The sequence below is a fragment of the Taurulus bubalis genome (assembly GCF_910589615.1).
Source record: "Taurulus bubalis genome assembly, chromosome: 13".
In the NCBI taxonomy this organism is placed as follows: Eukaryota; Metazoa; Chordata; class Actinopteri; order Perciformes; family Cottidae; genus Taurulus; species Taurulus bubalis.
Window position 1 is genome coordinate 5,359,392 of NC_136601.1, and position 18,204 is coordinate 5,377,595.

Sequence of the window (18,204 nt, forward strand, 5' to 3'; positions counted from 1 at the left end):
ATGAAAGTCCACATGTGTTCTGCTTATTGTTTCTTCATTTGGCAGTTTTTACTTTCGCAAAAAACACAACCTGGCAAATTACTCATTCATGTGTATGAATATATACAATATCAATGTATACCCTTGGTCAATATAACGACTGTAATATCAACACTTCATGTGCAATATTGTGAACCCAACCATTCAGTCAGATTGTGTCGTATATACGTTATTTATTATACTTTCACTGTTTGATTACTTATTGATTATACTTGTTTAACACTCCACATGTCCCTGCTGTGGGACTAATACAGGCTCATCTTATCTTATCGTCATTGTGCAGAATCATGCATGTGATTGACACGAGACGGACTTTTTAACTTTCATCCACTAAAACGAGAAAGTTGAATATTTTCTGTATAACAGTTTATTTTTCGGGTAACAAACTTTATATTCACCGATTATGGGTTTTTCAGTTAGGTAGAGGCATTGTATTTATTTTTTATACAGGAAATTTAACTTTTTAGAAACAAAATCTTATCATATACATGTTTCTAGTGTCTTAAAGCAAGCCAGGAGGGTATCTCCAAGTAAAAGTAGCAATACAAATAAAAATACGTCATAAAAAAGTCCTCCACTCAAATATACAATATAATAAATACATAAAAAGTATCAAAAGTAAAAGTAGTCAGGCGAAGAACAATTGTGTCTGTATTGTTATTATATTGTTGGATTATTGTCACAAATGCATTAATGTGGAAGTGTCCTTTGGGGCGAATAATGTTTAGTTTGATGAAATGTTTTCTTTGTAAATCAGAAGTATTGTCAGCAAAATACATGTATGAAGTATCACACCATCAGTATTTACAAAATGTCATTATTATATCATATTACTGGTGGATTGACCTGTAAGCAGCCCTTTTAATTGTGTGTTTGGTCAATATGAAACCAATTTGAACTACTTTATGCACTAGATGTGCAGCGTAGTATTGCAGTAAATCATATTTTAGTAGCTGAACACATGCTTTGTTGAAATGAACATTAACTATAGCATGTCAGTAGACAATATTTCCCTCAGACATATCGAAGAAAAAGGAAAAAGTAACAGAATGGACGCACTTATAAAGTTCTTGAGTAAATCTAGATTCCAGCAGTGGTGTTCCAGCATTACTTTAGAGCTAGAAGTATCAGCTGCAGCAGCAACACATAAACCAGACTCCTAATAACACCTTGATCAGACCTCAGGATGCTCCGTGACCCCGTCTCTGAGCTGATGCCGTCTGATCCCCGTTTCAACTTTGTTGTTTTAGATCCTCGGCTACAAAAACAGCGCCGGCTATGAGAACAGGGCAGCCAGGAAGCCGAGAGGCGGTTCCATGGGTTTTGGGTGACTTACTCTCACGCAACACATGTGGCGGCTGGTCCTCGGGAGGCAGAGGGGTCCTCCCAGCAGGTCAGGTTACCCAGAGCAGCCAAGGGCTAACCACTACCATCTGGCCTCACCTTCCACGTTCACTCCCGCTCCGGGTCCCAATGGCTTCCACATGGCGGCCCGCCATCTCGGTCCGAAACTCTGCAACACACAAACGCACACATGAGGCGCGCGTTCACGAAGGTGATGCACACACACGCGCACCAGGTACATGCAGATACACATGCACAGGTAAGATACACGTCTATCTGCACGTATGAACACGCAATACATAGAAAAGTAGTTTATTTTTATTGCAATTATTCAAAATGTAGTTTCATCTTTTCAGAAAAATAGACCAGGCAGACAAGCCAATTCATGAACATGTGTTGTAAAAAAAAAGCAGAAAAAGCCATAAAAATGTAAATCCTTTTTTTTAAATATATATATATATATGCACACATTTGGCTGGATAGATACATAAAATACACTAAAGTATACATGCTTTTTTCACACAAGCAAGTATGAAGCCACAGCAGATGCACAGCCTCATTGTATACATGCACTCAAAACTCATAAAAGCAGCACTGCACACACAGCCCACAAAGACACGTGCATGCGGCCACGTGCACGCTCACACACACACACACACACACACACACTGCAGGGGTTTTGAGCCGGCGGGAGGTGGGGGTGGGGGTGGGCGTGGTTTGAGGGGCTTTAATCAGGAAATTCACCTCCAGGGGTTTCATGTAAGCAGGACTCTGGACGCTGCTCTTCTCTGCTGCTCCACACAATGAATCACGGAGACAGCCGGTGCTTGAAAGCCTCAGTCCGCTGTCAATAAAGCTAATGCTATCACAGTGGTCTCTGTGTGCGATGCAATCTATTGTATGGTTTTACATGCAGCGCGGGAGAACAACAACAAAAACACTTGTTTTACAGAACATGAATAGCGGTTTGGTGTTTTTAGAGCTGGCACACACATTGTTCAGATATGACTCATAGCCGGGTTCATATCACATGTTATTCTTATAAAAACATATATAAATATCCCTCTTACTTTTGACAAACACAATGAAGCAAGAATTTTGAACCGGGCTTTATCAAATGTTCAGATTTCTGAGGTGGAAATGTCTGCCAATTGGCACATATTCAATTAGACAAGGCCTCATCTGCATATTTAAACAGCATTTCAGAAAACTTGTGATAAAAGAAATATAAATATATATATTTTTTAAATGTGAGTCATCAACTGGAGAAGTTTCATGCATGGGGATAGTTTTATTTGACCCATTCATCTGTAAGGTCTCCCCTTAATATACTTATTTTGAAGCAGCTTTCATTGAATAGATGTAATTAAAGATGTATACCGAGCGATAGAGTGCTGAGGGGAGAGGACGATGAGCAAGAAGGTCGTGAGCTGGTTTGACCTCAAATTAGTACCAGTTCCCTCTTGGGCTCCTGACACCGAACCCCTTTTTAAAAAGTACAGAATATAACACCGCTGGGCTGTCACTGGTTATAAAGACTCGGGTCCGGTAGAAGTGGAGGACATTACAAAGCCAGAGGAGCCGTGCTGCCATTGGAGGGAAACTGCACCTGTTTCAGGCAGTGAACCGAGACACAATGCTTCCTCTATTTTATATAATAAAGGGATGAGTGGTGAAAGAGAAACGTTTGACACAACTGTGACTGGCTTATTTAAAAAAGTGGGAAAAGGAAAGACTACAGGAGCCAACTTCCCCTCATTATAATACAATACAGTGTGACAAACATATGAGAAGACAAACTAAGCTTCATCTCCTTCATCTTCCTTCAGCCGGTCATAAATTTGATTCTTTCATTTATCTGACCTTTACTTAACCAGCACGGTTAAACGGATGGATGGATTCGTTTCTAAGAGTGTCACCGTCGAATATGATTCATAAATCATGAGGTATCATAATGATCATCTGGCCGAGATGAACATCAAGTTATACATTCTGTGTTTTTACAAGCAGATACAAGCTGCTGCTGAAGGCGTTCGTTAAGCAGTTACGTTCATTTATTGCTGTGATGTCGTCACTTTGGAGGATAAAAAAGGAGAACAATTGTACAAATGCATTATAAAACAATACTTTAATGTATTGTATATGTTTATAGCAGAGGTGGGACCAAGTCATTGTTCTGAAAATACTGAGTCTCAAGTCTTTGCACTCAAGTCCCAAGTTCTAAACTTTGAGTTTTGAACGCTCAACAAATGTTAAGGCGGTTTTAACAACAAGTTGGTACATAATATATATATATATGTAAAATGTACAAAAATCAAATATGCATGTATTTCTGAAAACACGTTTGTTAAAAATAGTTGACTTGCAGCCTCAACGTTAGTTGAATCAGGAAGTGAATTGATTTGTGGCACATTATTTTAAATGATGCTCTTTTATCTTTGTGCTTGTGGAGAGGACGTCAAGTACCAAGGATCCACTCACGAGTCTCTGATGTTGAAATCCAAGTCATGTGACTCGAGTCCAAGTCATGTGAGTGACAGGTGAATCCTGGCTGCTGTCCCTTTAATATCTGTGGATGTATTACGACATAACAATGTAAACCCTTGAGCTTTGTGCTAATAATGGATTCAATGTGGTCAAGTATCTTCTTTTTTTTTATTAGATCACCTTTGGTCTTTGAAAAGGAAGAGTGTTTTTAGTAAATTAATTACAGGAAATGAGTGAATGGCTCCATGCAATAAAAAAAAGGGTCAATCACCACTTCTTAATAATTACCATCATGGCAATTTCAATATTTCCAACTTTCTTCTTGAATATTCACCATATTATGAAGGACGTTGTGATTAAAGCCCTGGCTGCACCACATCGACCCTGTGACCTCACGTGACCCCGCTCCTCACGTCCCCAGAGTGACGACAACAACAGACCTTAAACACATCATTTACTCCCCATTCGCAGATGAGACGCGCGCAAAAACAAAACAAAAACGCGCTTATCTGTTTTTTTTAAGCAAACGGCTGCTGCACCTGTGGCACGCAAATCATTTGCTTTCTCGTAGAAGCACATTGCACAAAACAAAACAATAGCATCTGCGGCGCCGGGTGACAGTTTATCTGCGCCAGCTGACGCGGGAACAACGCGCGGTAATCTCTGATCAGCTGACGCGCTCTCTGTGATAAACACGGACTCGATCCCCGTGGGCAATCACTCCATAGTGCCCGGCATGATGGGAGGTAATGTATGCATGTGGACGTGTTGCATTCGCCTCGGGCCCTCAAACGCACGCACGCACACACAGGCGCGTGCACGAGCAGTAAGATGAATTACCACGCCACCTAGAATAAATACATATCAGCTACAGTGAGCGGGGGCGCTTTGCTCTTTCCTATTAATCCTCGGCGTGGTGATTTATTGCCGTGTGCTTGTCAGCAGCATATAGTCCCCTGGAACTGTGGAGTTTAAGACTAAAGGCCCAGCAGCTGCCCCGTGTTGTGCACTGCTCCACGCACGCGGGCGGTGGTTATATATTCGTGTTGGTTGAGCAACAATAACAGAACGGGACTTGGAAGATAATCCACTCGTCATAATCCAACTTTTTTTTTTTTTTAAACTGATGCCATCCCAGATGCAGAGAGATGCGCATGCGTCACCGCTATCCGCTCCGAGTGAAGCTAAAGGGATCTTCTGGAAGTTATTGTCGTGCAGTGGCTGCATGTGCAGTGCAGAGTCAACTCATCCGTTTGATTAATGTGACCCCCCCACACCTTAAAAACACAGGCCGGCTGTAGAGCAGGACTCCTGTTAGAGAGCACCATCTAGTGGTGATACATATACTACAGCAGTTAAAGGAAAAGAAAGGTGCACGATTGTTCTCATCATCAACAATTAATTCATCCTTTTAGTTCATATACAAGCTCAAACCTGACAGTGTAGTCCTCGTGCTATAGAGCTCCATTGTTGTACAAACACTATTCATTAACATTTGCTAAAAAAATACATCTCCCAGCTGTTTTAGGACATCATTATCTCTTGTTGACAATTACAAAATAGAGAATATCAGCAGCTTTTTAAAGGAATAGCTAATGTCCGTTTTTAATAATCACAATGGCACATTTTAATTCCGACTTGTATCTTTCCCAACAAAACATGAATAAATGTGACTGTTAAGTGATGCAGTACTTTATCCACTTTAAGTTGGTTTTACATTCACTGATCCGATCTGATCAATCTCACCTCAAGACCCATTTGGTAGCAGCTTTCAATGATCTTCATCAGTTCCAGAGCAGCGACTAAATTACATTACATTACATTTCAATTAGCGACTTACAATAAGTGCATTCAACCATGAGTACAAACTCCAAACAATAAGAATCAAGAAAGTACACTTTCTTCAATAAAGTTAAACTACAAAGTGCTATAAGTTAGTGCTACTAAAGTGCTACTTTCTTTATTCAAGGTATAGTCGAAAAATATGTGTTTTTAGTTTGCGATGGAAGATGTAGAGACTTTCTGCTGTCCTTAAATTAACCTTGAAGTGATTTGTCTATTACAACTGCCCTTTCCAAGGTCAATAATCTTGACCTTGAACTTATACAAAGCGTCTTTGAGTACTGTACTTAGAAAAGCGCTATATAAATTAAAGTATTATTATTATACATCAACAAACTGTAAACCAATGACTCATCCTCTGTAACCTTGAAGGAAAACTTTGACTCGTGCTGAATAATCCAAGTCTCCTCCTTCCAGTCATTCGCTCTCTGCTCCCACATGCATCTTCAGTAACACTGTGCCACCTAACACACTTCTGCATCAACAGTCTACTCGTAGGGCCGACCTACGCATGCAAAGTCTACGGGTTAGAGATGATGCGTTTGTGCACTAGCTGTGCGTGACACACAAATATTCAAGGTAACGTGGGGCGAGTAAATCACATACAAATATACATTTTATAGGCGACGTATTCCTTTCAGCAAACATGAAGGACAAGACCTTCACTGCTCAGAACACTTTAATAAAATGTCAGTATGTGAATAAAATGATGGCATAGTGGATATGATGTATGGCATGTGTAGTAGTTGAAAGCTCCAGAACCGGTACTAAATGGACCTTGAGTTTCAAGTCAAGAATGAACTTTGAACCTCAAAATCTTTGGTTTTGACTCAATTTATTGTGAATTTCACACAGTTACAATACACGACTTAGAAAACCCACAACAGGAACAGAGCACCGCGGACAACAAGGACACTTTGACGTCTACAAAACATAAAATAAGGCCACTTCACCTTCGACCTTATTGTCCGTTTGAGAGAAGAAGACAGCGGCTTTCTGAGACTTCCAGGAGTTTCAAGGTCGATACTGGTCTACGGATCTCAATGGACCCACAATGCTGTGTGTCTTTCACAGACGTTAAAAGGAGTTAATGCATGTATGAAGATGCTGATGTGCATTTTGAAGGAAGTTACATAATGCATTTTCAGCAGTTTTCTTCAATTTCCTCTCTTGGATCAGGACTGTGTGAAAGCGCTCACTGTGTAGAAGCTGCAGGAACATTTTGATGTGAATCGTGTCTCATTGAACACATTTAACTTCACTGATCTTTGAAAGAACACCTTGAATGAGTCCTAAAATTTGAGAGTGTCACAGTTCAGACTGTGACAGCTAGATGGCGCTCTGCGGCTGCTTTTGCAATAAAAGCTCCACCCCTTCAAAACGAACCCATTTAGCCGCCTCCTCTCCACCTCCTTGTTTTATCCAATTCCTTTCCGTCTCTGTTCTTCACCACCACACCCTTAAACCTTAAACCCTCCTCCTCATATCCTCCTCCTCCTCCTCCTCCTCCTCCTCCTCCTCCTCCTTCTCTACCAGTCTTTATCTCTGGGCTTCTTCATCTCCCCCCTCTCTGCCTCCCTCCACCCCCATCACCACCTCCACAGCTCCTCTCTGTCTTCTACTGCGAGGCCACAGCCTGGGTTTCCCCTCCGGAGGTCAGCAGCTGCATTAAGCTTCCCGAAGCCGGTCGGTCCTCTCCTGCGGCCCACTTGAAGAACAATCTGGGGCAAAACCAAAAGGAAATACAAACATTATTCAGGAAGCGGTCAAAACCCAACGTGTTCATTTGTTTGTCTCGTGTTATTATGAGCATCCCTCGTCTGTTCAAGAGCATCGCTGCACTTTTCTACATTTTATGTATAGTACAAGTCTTCATCGGGGTGTGAAGTGTGATGATGTTCAATATCAAAAACTCAATGGGTCACGTGAACCTAAACAAGTACTGAAACTGACTCACGCATATAATAGCTGAAATACATGTGAAAAGGACAGTGGAAAAAAGTAAACTATAAGCTATAACACAAAGAAAAATAATGGCAAAAAAGAGAGTAATGTGAAGCAAATAAATAAGCTAAGGACAAAAAGAATGAGTAAACAATAATGCACATAGACGACAACCTTATTGAGCCACAACTGAAGATACTCATGAGGGATGTTCAAAGTTTACATATTTGAAGGAAGGTATAATGACGGTGTCAGGAAAATAAAACTGTGCTCGATAAAAAACATGCAGTTTAAAAACTGAATAATGTAGACTTCACAATATACGACGGCAACGCAGGGTTCCTTGTGAAAAACAATACATCAAAAGGATAATCCATCACATGATGAGACAACAGCTTAATGGGGCCCACTGAGAAAAAAATATTTAGTTGTTTTTTTTACATCAAGAGTAGATACGATTTAGAGGGATTTAAAAAAAAAAAAAAAAAAAATGAATAGAATGCATAATATCCATTTATTTGCATGTTGGTTCACTTCTGTATGATTTTATTAAGGATTGCATTAATATAAAAGGTCATATTGTTTACTTGTATTTGCTCCTTTCAAATCACAAAATGATGTGCGTATTGCTGCACATTTAACCTTGGCTTCCATTAGTCAATAAATCAATAAATAAAGTTGATACTTCAAACAATAGCAAACAAAGCCTGGATCCTCCATACATTTTGGATGTTAAATAATTAATTTCACGATTTGTGTTTTTAAGGTAACGACGAGCAGCAGAAATGACATTTGAAGGTTTCATGAATGAAGTTTGTCATTTGAAAGCCAGGTAGACATAAGCCATACATCAGATACGAACAGGGGCAATGAAGACATGAGTGCCACATCCCTTCATTTCCGGACACATAGAACGTTCCCATTTCTGTCCTCGGACCCTCACTCGTTTCCTCGGGGATTATCAATCTGGATCAAATCCCATCTGATCTCTGCTGGCCTACGCACAGCGGAAAACACAAACTCCTGTCTCAATGTAGGGGAGCTCTAGTACTCTCAAAACACAGTTTCCTTTGTACTAATTACCTGAATTAATTAACAGTTTGAATTGAACCCTCTTCCCCCACTGACACTGTTGTTTTAATAGAAGATGGATAAATAATAATGAATTCAGTGGAAGCAACCAAGTGATGCTAGTCTGTAGGGGGCTGAACAATACTCGCTGGAACGGTCATATTCAGAGGGTCCCTTGACCTCTCACCTCAAGATACCTGCCTGAAAAGGGGTTCTACAGGTCCCCAAAAGCCCCAAGATCACTTCACGCTAATCCCAAGCAGTTTGAGGAAATAAACATGGAGTATAATGTGTTGTTTTTACTAGGGGGGGGGGGGGGCTCAGAGTTGCATAGATTTGACGAGAAAGCTGAGACTCGTGGATCCAATCCATAGAAGCCACTTCTCATACTGAGAGCAGGTTTAGTACGAGCTTAATCACTGTAGTTTCCCCAACGTGACAAACAACTGTCCTGTCGAGGAAAGTGTTATAAATACAGCAGGAGGATTAAATGTGGGTTACATTAGCAAGAGCATAAACGTCATAAATAATAAGACGGATGGACGAGCTACAGTGATGAGCAAGCAGGAAAAACCAACGCACCACTGGGCCATCAATCATTATGGAACTGCCAGATCAGCATAAATCCATTTGGCCATCTTGTGATGAAACGTCATATTTCGATTCTCTCCGTCTCTCTCTCTCTCTCCTTTTTTAATAATACATTTGTGAATACGTGACCAGACATGAACCCGGGTCCATTTACACCACAAAGAAGACCCGCTTCAATCGAGGAAGGTTTGATTACTGTAATAAAATGTAATGATTTTATATGGAAAGAAAAGAAAAACCTTGAAAGATAACCGTTTAAAAAAACAGCGATGGTACTTAGTATTCTACGCTCGCTTCTAGCTCCTCGTTGTTGAACACAAGTGTCTTCACATTACGTCAGGTGTTGCCAGTGACTTAAGGTAGTTTGAAAGCTGAAAATTGTTTCTCTGATCTGAAGCATCAAACAGCTAAACGTGATGTTCAGAGTGTCAGTCGGTCCCTCGGAATCAAAGAGCGTTTTGGCAAACTGAACGCCGAACAGAGAAATTCTAATTATCTGCACGCCGCAGCCTCGACAGGGCGGCGTGTAAAACAGACGGGCGTCGGCGTCAGACACGAGTCGTACAGCGTCTGAACGACGCGCGCGGCGGCGGCACGGAGAACGAAGGGAAATGGGGAAAAAACAACACGCTTTTGAGATCCGAGTAACAGATTTAGAGTAACAGTTGAGCATAAATCAATGTTTCGCTTATTACTGTTTATGGGCACAGATGAGATGTTTCAGTATGGTGCAAAAAAAGAAAGAAAAAAGATCAGTGTTGGGCCATTTTGGGAAATAAAAGAGAGCAATATATGCTGTGTATGGCTGCATGTGAGGTTAAAGTAAACACATTTTATTATAAGAAAAAGTGGAAGTGCATTGCAGGGAGGACTTTCCCTAAATAAAAACTATGAAAAGCACTGGGTGGTGTGTTTTTTTTCAGGATGCATGAACATTTCTTTTTAAAAAATACGACTCCAGAGCAGATAAACATTGATTAAAGTCACATTGATGTAAAACAGATGTCACAGAGCGCCGTACAGCCCGTAAATAACACTCTGAATCATCATCCGCTTCAGCACTCACTCTGCGATGTACTCCAGCGGCGTCCAGGAGCCGAAGTCTGCGTCAGGCATGAACTTCCTGTTCATCGGCGTATCCAAGGTAACCCTGTCAAATTAAGCCAGATGACAATCAGGGAGCGCGCAAGAGAGAGAGAGAAAAAGAGAGAGAGGGACTGCGGCACCTCCACACATACAGAGCACAGGGTTTTGGGTTAGAAGAAGAAAAAAAAGATTTGCATCATGTTTTATTATCATATTCATGACCTTAAATATCACTTAGCAATTCAACACAGCACGCTTTTCTTGTCACCTTTCGTGTCACTATGCTAATATTAACATGGAGTGTTTCGGTGTCCTAGCTTATAAACAACAACACACCCTGACCCGGGAGTACTGCAGTGTCTTTAGATGCAAGTACAAGCACCCTCTACAGGAATATCCCTCATGCACAAACACTCCATAGTGTTGGTATACGGCGGTGCAGCAGGGGTTGGGGGTTGGGGAATACAGGCGGTTACAGAACTGCAAGTCATGGGTCTAATGCTGAGCAGATGTGACAGCATGCTGGAGAGAAACTACAACCAGAGAGAGAGAAAACCCATTTCTAGCTTCTCACGATGACGCTGGAAAAAGGAAAAAAAAGATCTTTTAAATTCAATAAGCGCACAGAGGAGGCGGCGGCGGCGCGATGATGCGAACGCCTCCGTGTGCGTCATTCATCGGAAACGGATCACGTGCACGACCACAGACCTACTGCGTGAAATTGGCAGCCTTATCCATTTTTATTTTACTCCCGCAGCTTATCTTCAACCTCGCACTTCCTGTATCCGTCGTACGTGACAAAAGAATTGTGAGGCACAGATTAAAAGCAATTGAGGGCATATAGGGCAACAATGATTATTAAAATGTAAGACAAAAAAATACATACGAGTAGTGAGCGAGCGCTCCATCAAAGACCTTCCAGAAGCGCGCTGTGCAGTTTACCAGCATCATGTTAAAAGTTCAATAAAGTCTAATACGGTCGTTTCCTTTTGTTGCTTTAACCGATAACATATATAAAGCATCACACTTTGTCTTTGCGCAGTTATTCCTATTTTTAGTGCGAGCCCAATGCAAAAACATTTTTAAGTGCAAAGGCGAGAAATATTAATGCTGCAACTCACCGTCTATTGTTTTGTATTTAAAATGCACAAACAAATAAAAACAATGCACATACGTTTCCTAAAGCTTAAAGCGACATCTTCAAATGTTTTGTTTGATCCTTTTAAACCGTCTAAAAGTGAGGCTGTCTGATTAAAATCGATAAGTCTTACAACTTAGATTCCCTCACATTTCCCTTCTAGTCTCCAAGGAAGCGGGTGGAATTAAAAGCTAAACATCCTTTTTGAGATTTAAAGAAAAACTCTGGTTGGTTATTCTCCTCATGGAGTACACGATCTTACCAACAGTAAGCAACATAAGTGAGAACATGTGTGTTCCAGAACCAGAAAAACTAGGTCTAACTATGTCCCAATAAAGACAAGATTAAAAAAAGGCAGTGTGCAAAAATGGCCATCCGGCCGAACCACCTCTCAGGCCTGCATGTGGAGGGGATTTTGATTCTCAGGAGACACATTTGCTGGACTGTTAATATTAATAACCTCTCACCTGCGATTCCTGAATCCCCACCTCAGGACTAAATGTGCATCCAGTGCCACCACAACATTCCCCTGCAGTACTTACGGCAGTATCGCCACGGCAGCGGCTCCTGATGGCATCCCACTGTTCTTAGCTGAGAGACTCTGACAAAGCTGGTGGACGGCCGCTTTGGCCATGCCGTAGCCCACCATGCCTGCAGGGTGCAGATGGAAGAGTTATTTTAATGTCCTTGGGGAGGAGGGAGATGGGCAACATCAAAAGCATCACACACTGTGCCGGGGAGTGGATGGCATTGACTCAGTCGGGAGAGGTCAAGTGGAAGGAAAATGGAGGAGCTACAGTGGGAACATCTTTTAAGGACTTTTAAATCCAAAGTGGTAGCCAGGTATGTTTGTGTTGAGCAAAAGAAACAAAAATCATGTTCAATGTACTCACTACATATGAAACATCGCTAGTTGTGGATTTTGAAAACCAAATAAAGTAGATAGAGGAAATGTTTTGTAGCTTCAGCATCTGGAACCAGTATGTGCCTCCATCTCCCCACAGCATCATCTAACAAGCTCTCTGAAGAATGCAAAGCATCTGCCCACCGCGCTAAACCAATCCCATGACCAATAAGAACGAGGGGTGGGGACAGGGCTTTTAGAGCCAGCTTTTCTTTTTAACAAAGAGAGCAGGAGAGAAAAAGGAAAGAGGCACGAGGTAGAGACGCCAGTCCAGAGACAGTGAAGCCAACGTGCCTCCATCCTCCAGCTTTAGCCAGCTTGTTCATGGCAGGTCACATGTTGATGAGCCAAGGTCACATGATGATGAGCCAAGGTCACATGTTGATGAGCCAAGGTCACATGATGATGAGCCAAGGTCACATGATGATGAGCCTAGGTCACATGTTGATGAGCCAAGGTCACATGTTGATGAGCCAAGGTCACATGATGATGAGCCAAGGTCACATGTTGATGAGCCAAGGTCACATGATGATGAGCCAAGGTCACATGATGATGAGCCAAGGTCACATGTTGATGAGCCAAGGTCACATGATGATGAGCCAAGGTCACATGATGATGAGCCAAGGTCACATGTTGATGAGCCAAGGTCACATGTTGATGAGCCAAGGTCACATGTTGATGAGCCAAGGTCACATGTTGATGAGCCAAGGTCACATGTTGATGAGCCAAGGTCACATGTTGATGAGCCGATGTTCACCCACCAACTATCTGCTAATTATCTCACTTGTCTTTGAGACGTAATCTGCTCCCACTTTAAGTGTTTCGGAGCGACAGCAACATGTAAAAGTAACGAAGGGAAGTTTAGACTCTTTCAAGGTTTTACATTTGTATTATTCTCACTTTGAGCTACAGTTTGTTATTAAAAAATAAAGATGGAGGCTCGTCTGTGGTCACGAAGCGATAATTAGCCGAAATAATAAAGTCTGAGAGTGGATGCAACTCCCACATCAAAGAAACAAAACAATTCAACAGAAAGGTTTATTATTATGATTTTGAAACAATTCAGATCGAGAGTTAGCAGCATTCATGCATATCAATAACTCTTATTGTTTGGTAATTTAGTCCAACATTGCAAGTATGACGTTTCATAATTTTTGGTTATATTGTGCATTTCTTCTGAAATGGAATTTATGAAAACAGCATTTTTAATAAAATGTTGACCTAATTCCAATGCCTCTTTAAGCGAGTCACACGTTAGATACTGCAGCTAACGCTGGTTTGTCCTGTGATAGGTGTTCTTTAGAAATAGTTTGAGTGGTTCCGCCTGCTTTAATTCAGTAAATCTTTGTAAACATTTAACTCGGACGAGTTGAGTTTCGGAACAGCCGGAGCAACGAGCTCCGGGGGAGACGACTAAAACAGGAAATTGGATCAGAAGAAGCTAGAATCTGAAAGCCTAAACAAAGGACTTCAGACAAATTATACTCGAGTCCCGGGTCGACACGACAAACAGACAAGTGTCTTCACATCAAAGGCCGTTCTGATTCCTGCACGACTGATTCCACGAGTAAAAACTGGACTCCTGGAGGAAAGATAACGGGCAACAAGCTGCTTGAACAGAATGCATACCATTGTTTGCTGTGCGTCCTATCTTTTGCATATTTTAGAGGATAATCCGATTGGAGATTATGGTAAAATAAAGTCACACGGAGGGCACAGAAAAAAAAGACGCCTCTCCGTCTGGGGGCTCAATCTTGATTTTAAACCCCAAATCAAAAGGTTAGGATTATTAAAAAGCCTCGCACGAGGTCTGACGACCCATTCTGGGTCTGTTAAATTGGCTTTGGAATTTCTAAAAGTAATTGGGGATTGATTCAGAGCGGCATCGATGTTTGTGTTTCACCACTTTCCTTGCTGACGTGACCCTCGGCTGGTTTTAACCGGGTATTCGTTCTTAAAACTTTAATTCACAATAATCCATTAGTTATGCGACTCGGCTTCTCTTTGTTTCCGCTGCAAAGATTATCTGGATTTGGTCAACGCTCATTAGCTTTCCTCTGACTTTGTTTGATCAGAGCACACAGAAGAAAGGAAGTACCTCTCAGCAAGGTTATAAATCCCAACATGTGGCTCTTGATGTTGACTCATGTTTACTTCGACACACAGATGCATTTATAACTTCCACAGTCCTCTTGTACATGAAATACACCTCATACCTAAAGAACTTGCCTCTGCAGAGGAGCTAAAGCTTCCCAGTAAATACAAACTCAGTCAAAAGGAAAACAATAGATGCATCAGTGCATTAACGCAGACTGTGCATGTGGACAATGTGTGCGGAGACACAACTGCTGAGTCATTCTCTTCAGAAGCCAGCGGCCAATGAGCTCGTGTGCTTTGTGTGCTGAGCCGGGGCTTTGCGTCGCTGTGCAGTTGGACCTCTGCCCATCACATGGTTAGCTCTGACGTCACATGGCACCACACCAGATCCTCTCTGGACGCCACAGGGGCCGGCTGGTGGGACAGCAACAACGCTTTACTATGGAGAGGCCAAGTCCCGCCTCCAAAGGGACCTAATGTCCTAGAATAAATACGCACGGTATTCAACATCGTTTTAAATTCCACATGTGGAGTTTGTCAATTTGAAAAGATGATTTTGCACTCTGCATGTTGTCGTAAAAGACTGTAAAAAAAAAAAAAGCGTCTGTAATTAGAAAGTCTCCACATCCCAAAAGTGGCGGAAGTGATGTTTCTCGTGGAGTTGACAAACGCCTTAGATATTTTATTCAGAAATAAGGTCCCATGGGGGACATTGGAAGGGGTGGGACTTCACCTCTCTATAGAATAAAATGTATGGGTACACCATCCGAAAATATAAAGATAAAGTTTCCTGTGCGCGATCATTCAGCCTCCCGACAAGAAGCTGGATCAACAAATCATCGTGTTTGATGCTCAGATCCACACAGCGTGACATACAATTACCAATAACGTCAATTATTATTATTAGTATAATTCATGCTCTCTAGTGGTGCACAAGTTTTATTTATTTTTCAAATGAGGCTGCAACTAATGATTATCTCTATTGAGGCAATAACGGGCAGATTAAATGATAATAGTCAGGGAAATGTCAAAAAGAAAAGTTGTTTGTTTCCTTCCGTCGTTTTTAGTTGCTCCAATGAACCCTAATCAGTCACATGTTTGTTACTCGTCCGGTTACGTATTGAGTGAAATAAGACAGCGGGTCGGGGTGGAGTCGAATGCTCAAGGACACTAACGGAGTAAAAGGTTTCTGATGGAAAAAACGCTGCTTCCACGGAGCGCATCAGCTATTGTACCTCCTCTGTTTTTGTTTTGATGCTCGGATCCATTTTATTGACACCTTTTCCTCCCCGTGTGAGAATCCCCCCCGGTGTCTCTGATCAGGATGTCAATGCCCCGGTCAAAGCCCTGCAGTGCTTTCTGTTACCTGCTTTATTTGAATCGACAGGTTGGACAACAAAGCTGTATGCGCAATCCAGTCTCCGATACATCAAAGTCTGTGTGTCTGTGTGTGTGTGTGTGTGTGTGTGTGTCCCATACCCCCGGTGCCCGACAGGGCAGCTTTGGCCCCGGCCAAAGTCAACAGTCCGCCAGGTTTCAGGTGCAGAGCGGCGAGGTGGCCGGAGATAGTGGAGGTCCACACACTCTGTTTCCACATCAGATCCGTGTTTTTGTATAAATCTGAGAGAGACGTGGAAAAATAATACATTTTTTGTTATTTGCTGGTTTCTTGTTTATCAAACGGTGCTTTTCAAAAGACGCATCATCTTATTTAGTTCAACATTTTTGAGAAACAGGCTTTCTGGCACAGATAGAGCGCCATGAGAAGATCAATACCACTCTTATTATCCGTCTGTTATGAATATAAGGCGACGCCTAGCCGCTGGCTGGCTTAGCTTAGCACAAAAGAGTGGGAACAGCCGGTCTGGCTCTCTGTAACACAAAATCTCTGTAACACAAAATCTGCATTAACGCCTCTAAAGCTCACAAATCAACACATTTTACATCTAATTTGCTTAATCCGTCGAAAAATCAAAGTGGGTGTTTATATCAGATTATTTCTCGACATGGACCAGACTCGTCCTCGCGTATCTGGTTGTGGAAAAACAGTATGGCACAAAGCCATCTGAAAATAAGTCATTTTTACACAACAGATTGAACAAACAAGAAATGTGTTATTCAGCAGGTTTTGTTACCTTCAGGCTGAGCCGTGCTAACTGTTCCAACTGTTTCCAGTCTTTAAGCTAAGCTAAGCTAAGCGTTCGCTTTTTATTTACAGTGCAATTTTTTTAATTTTGCGCATGAATGGCTGCAGGAAACAAATAGCTGATGATTAATGTTACAGCAAACACACACACAAAGAGGTTGAACTCTGACCTTTGGAACTGCAGCTTCCTCCCGCCCATCCTCCCGCCACGCACAAGATGGCATCCACTTTCTGTTCCCCTAGCAACTGGGCCACATCCTTCGTCACCTGCACAGAACGAGCGATAACTACGAACACCTTTCCACAAAGACTCGGGGCGACTGCCTCTCAGATCTAACACCGGCTGGAAATGTTTAACACACATTCTGCGCTGCATTCAGGACTACGAACTAAAAAAAAACATTCCTAGCAGGTGATGAACGAGTGATGATGACAGGGAGATTCTTTATAACCATTATTGCAAAAAATAAAAAATGCAAGGATGATAAGGGAACAAAGGTAACTGTGAATAAAACTAACTACTAACTACAGAATACATTTAAAAAAAACATGTAAACTTGCTCAATAAAACAAATATATTGTGTGTATATATATATATATATGAACCTGTATACAATAAGAATATAGCCTAATACGTACATTAACTATTGTATCAGATGTATATATCTCGGTGTGACCTGTCCATGTTGGATAACTGGATAAACCGAATAGAAAATAAACAAGCCTACACAATATATACACTTTTATTAATTAATAAAACACAAAAATATATATATATAATTGTTCCAGTAACATAAACTTAAACAAAAAGCAGCAAACCAACAAAAATAAATATTTATATAGAGTTCTTAGATTCACGAGCTTTTCTCCATTCTTTTTCAAATGTGACTTGAACGCACCATTAGCATACAGATGAGCAAAACTGAGCAGTTAAAAAAAAAACGACATTCAGTAAACACATCATATGTATTAGCTACTGGATACAGAACAACGTGCAGCCTTCATCCGACGCCACTAACGCCGTCTCTTTAGCTGTTCAGCTCGACATGAATGAGGCAGAAACCTAAAATAATAAAGCATGCTTCATGACGCCAGCTGTCATCTGCAGCTCACCTGTCCCGCCTGCTCGGTGAAAGACTCGCTCAACTTCACGAGGACGTTCTCGTTTGCCTCCTCGTTTGCAGCCATGTCGACGGAAGCGACCCACTGTTCACGTCACAAATAAAGAAATACAGTGAGATTATCAGTTAGCATTGTGTGACGTTTAGCTAGCATTGGCCGCTACCACTCACCCATCCTTTGGACTTGAAATGTTGGACACACTTGGAGCCCAGAGCTCCTTTCCCTCCGTACACGATCACCCGGTTCGCAGCCATGTTGACGCTCTGGGGAGTTGTGATAGCAGCAGTGTGTGTGAGAGAGTGTGTGTGTGTGTGAGAGAGCAAAGGCAGAGATTCAGCTAAACTCAGGGGGCGTTTCTCCGGTTGTGCAACAAGTCGGCGCAGCTCATGCTGC

At 41.7% G+C, this 18,204-nt stretch overlaps 1 protein-coding gene across 1 annotated transcript; it reads right to left on the reverse strand.

The window, feature by feature from the left end:
- Positions 1-7,293: 7,293 nt before the first annotated feature.
- qdpra (quinoid dihydropteridine reductase a) lies at positions 7,294-18,106 on the reverse strand. Its single transcript, XM_079229099.1, has 7 exons — positions 17,982-18,106; positions 17,803-17,895; positions 16,860-16,956; positions 16,023-16,163; positions 12,085-12,193; positions 10,385-10,468; positions 7,294-7,433 (listed from the first exon to the last, which is right to left on the reverse strand). Exons 1-7 carry the CDS (start codon positions 18,063-18,065, stop codon positions 7,331-7,333), a joined length of 711 nt encoding a protein of 236 aa, XP_079085225.1. The 5' UTR covers positions 18,066-18,106; the 3' UTR covers positions 7,294-7,330.
- Between the last annotated feature and the right edge of the window lie 98 nt (positions 18,107-18,204).

Bases quoted from the DNA above. Each gene is read 5' to 3' on its own strand.
- qdpra (XM_079229099.1), bottom strand. From the start codon at position 18,065: ATGGCTGCGAACCGGGTGATCGTGTACGGAGGGAAAGGAGCTCTGGGC. The intron at 10,469-12,084 runs GTAAGTACTGCA...TTAATTTGACAG, and splicing joins GCTGCCGTGGCGATACTGCC to GGTTACCTTGGATACGCCGA. The intron at 7,434-10,384 runs GTGAGTGCTGAA...GTTTTGCCCCAG, and splicing joins CCGCTGGAGTACATCGCAGA to ATTGTTCTTCAAGTGGGCCG.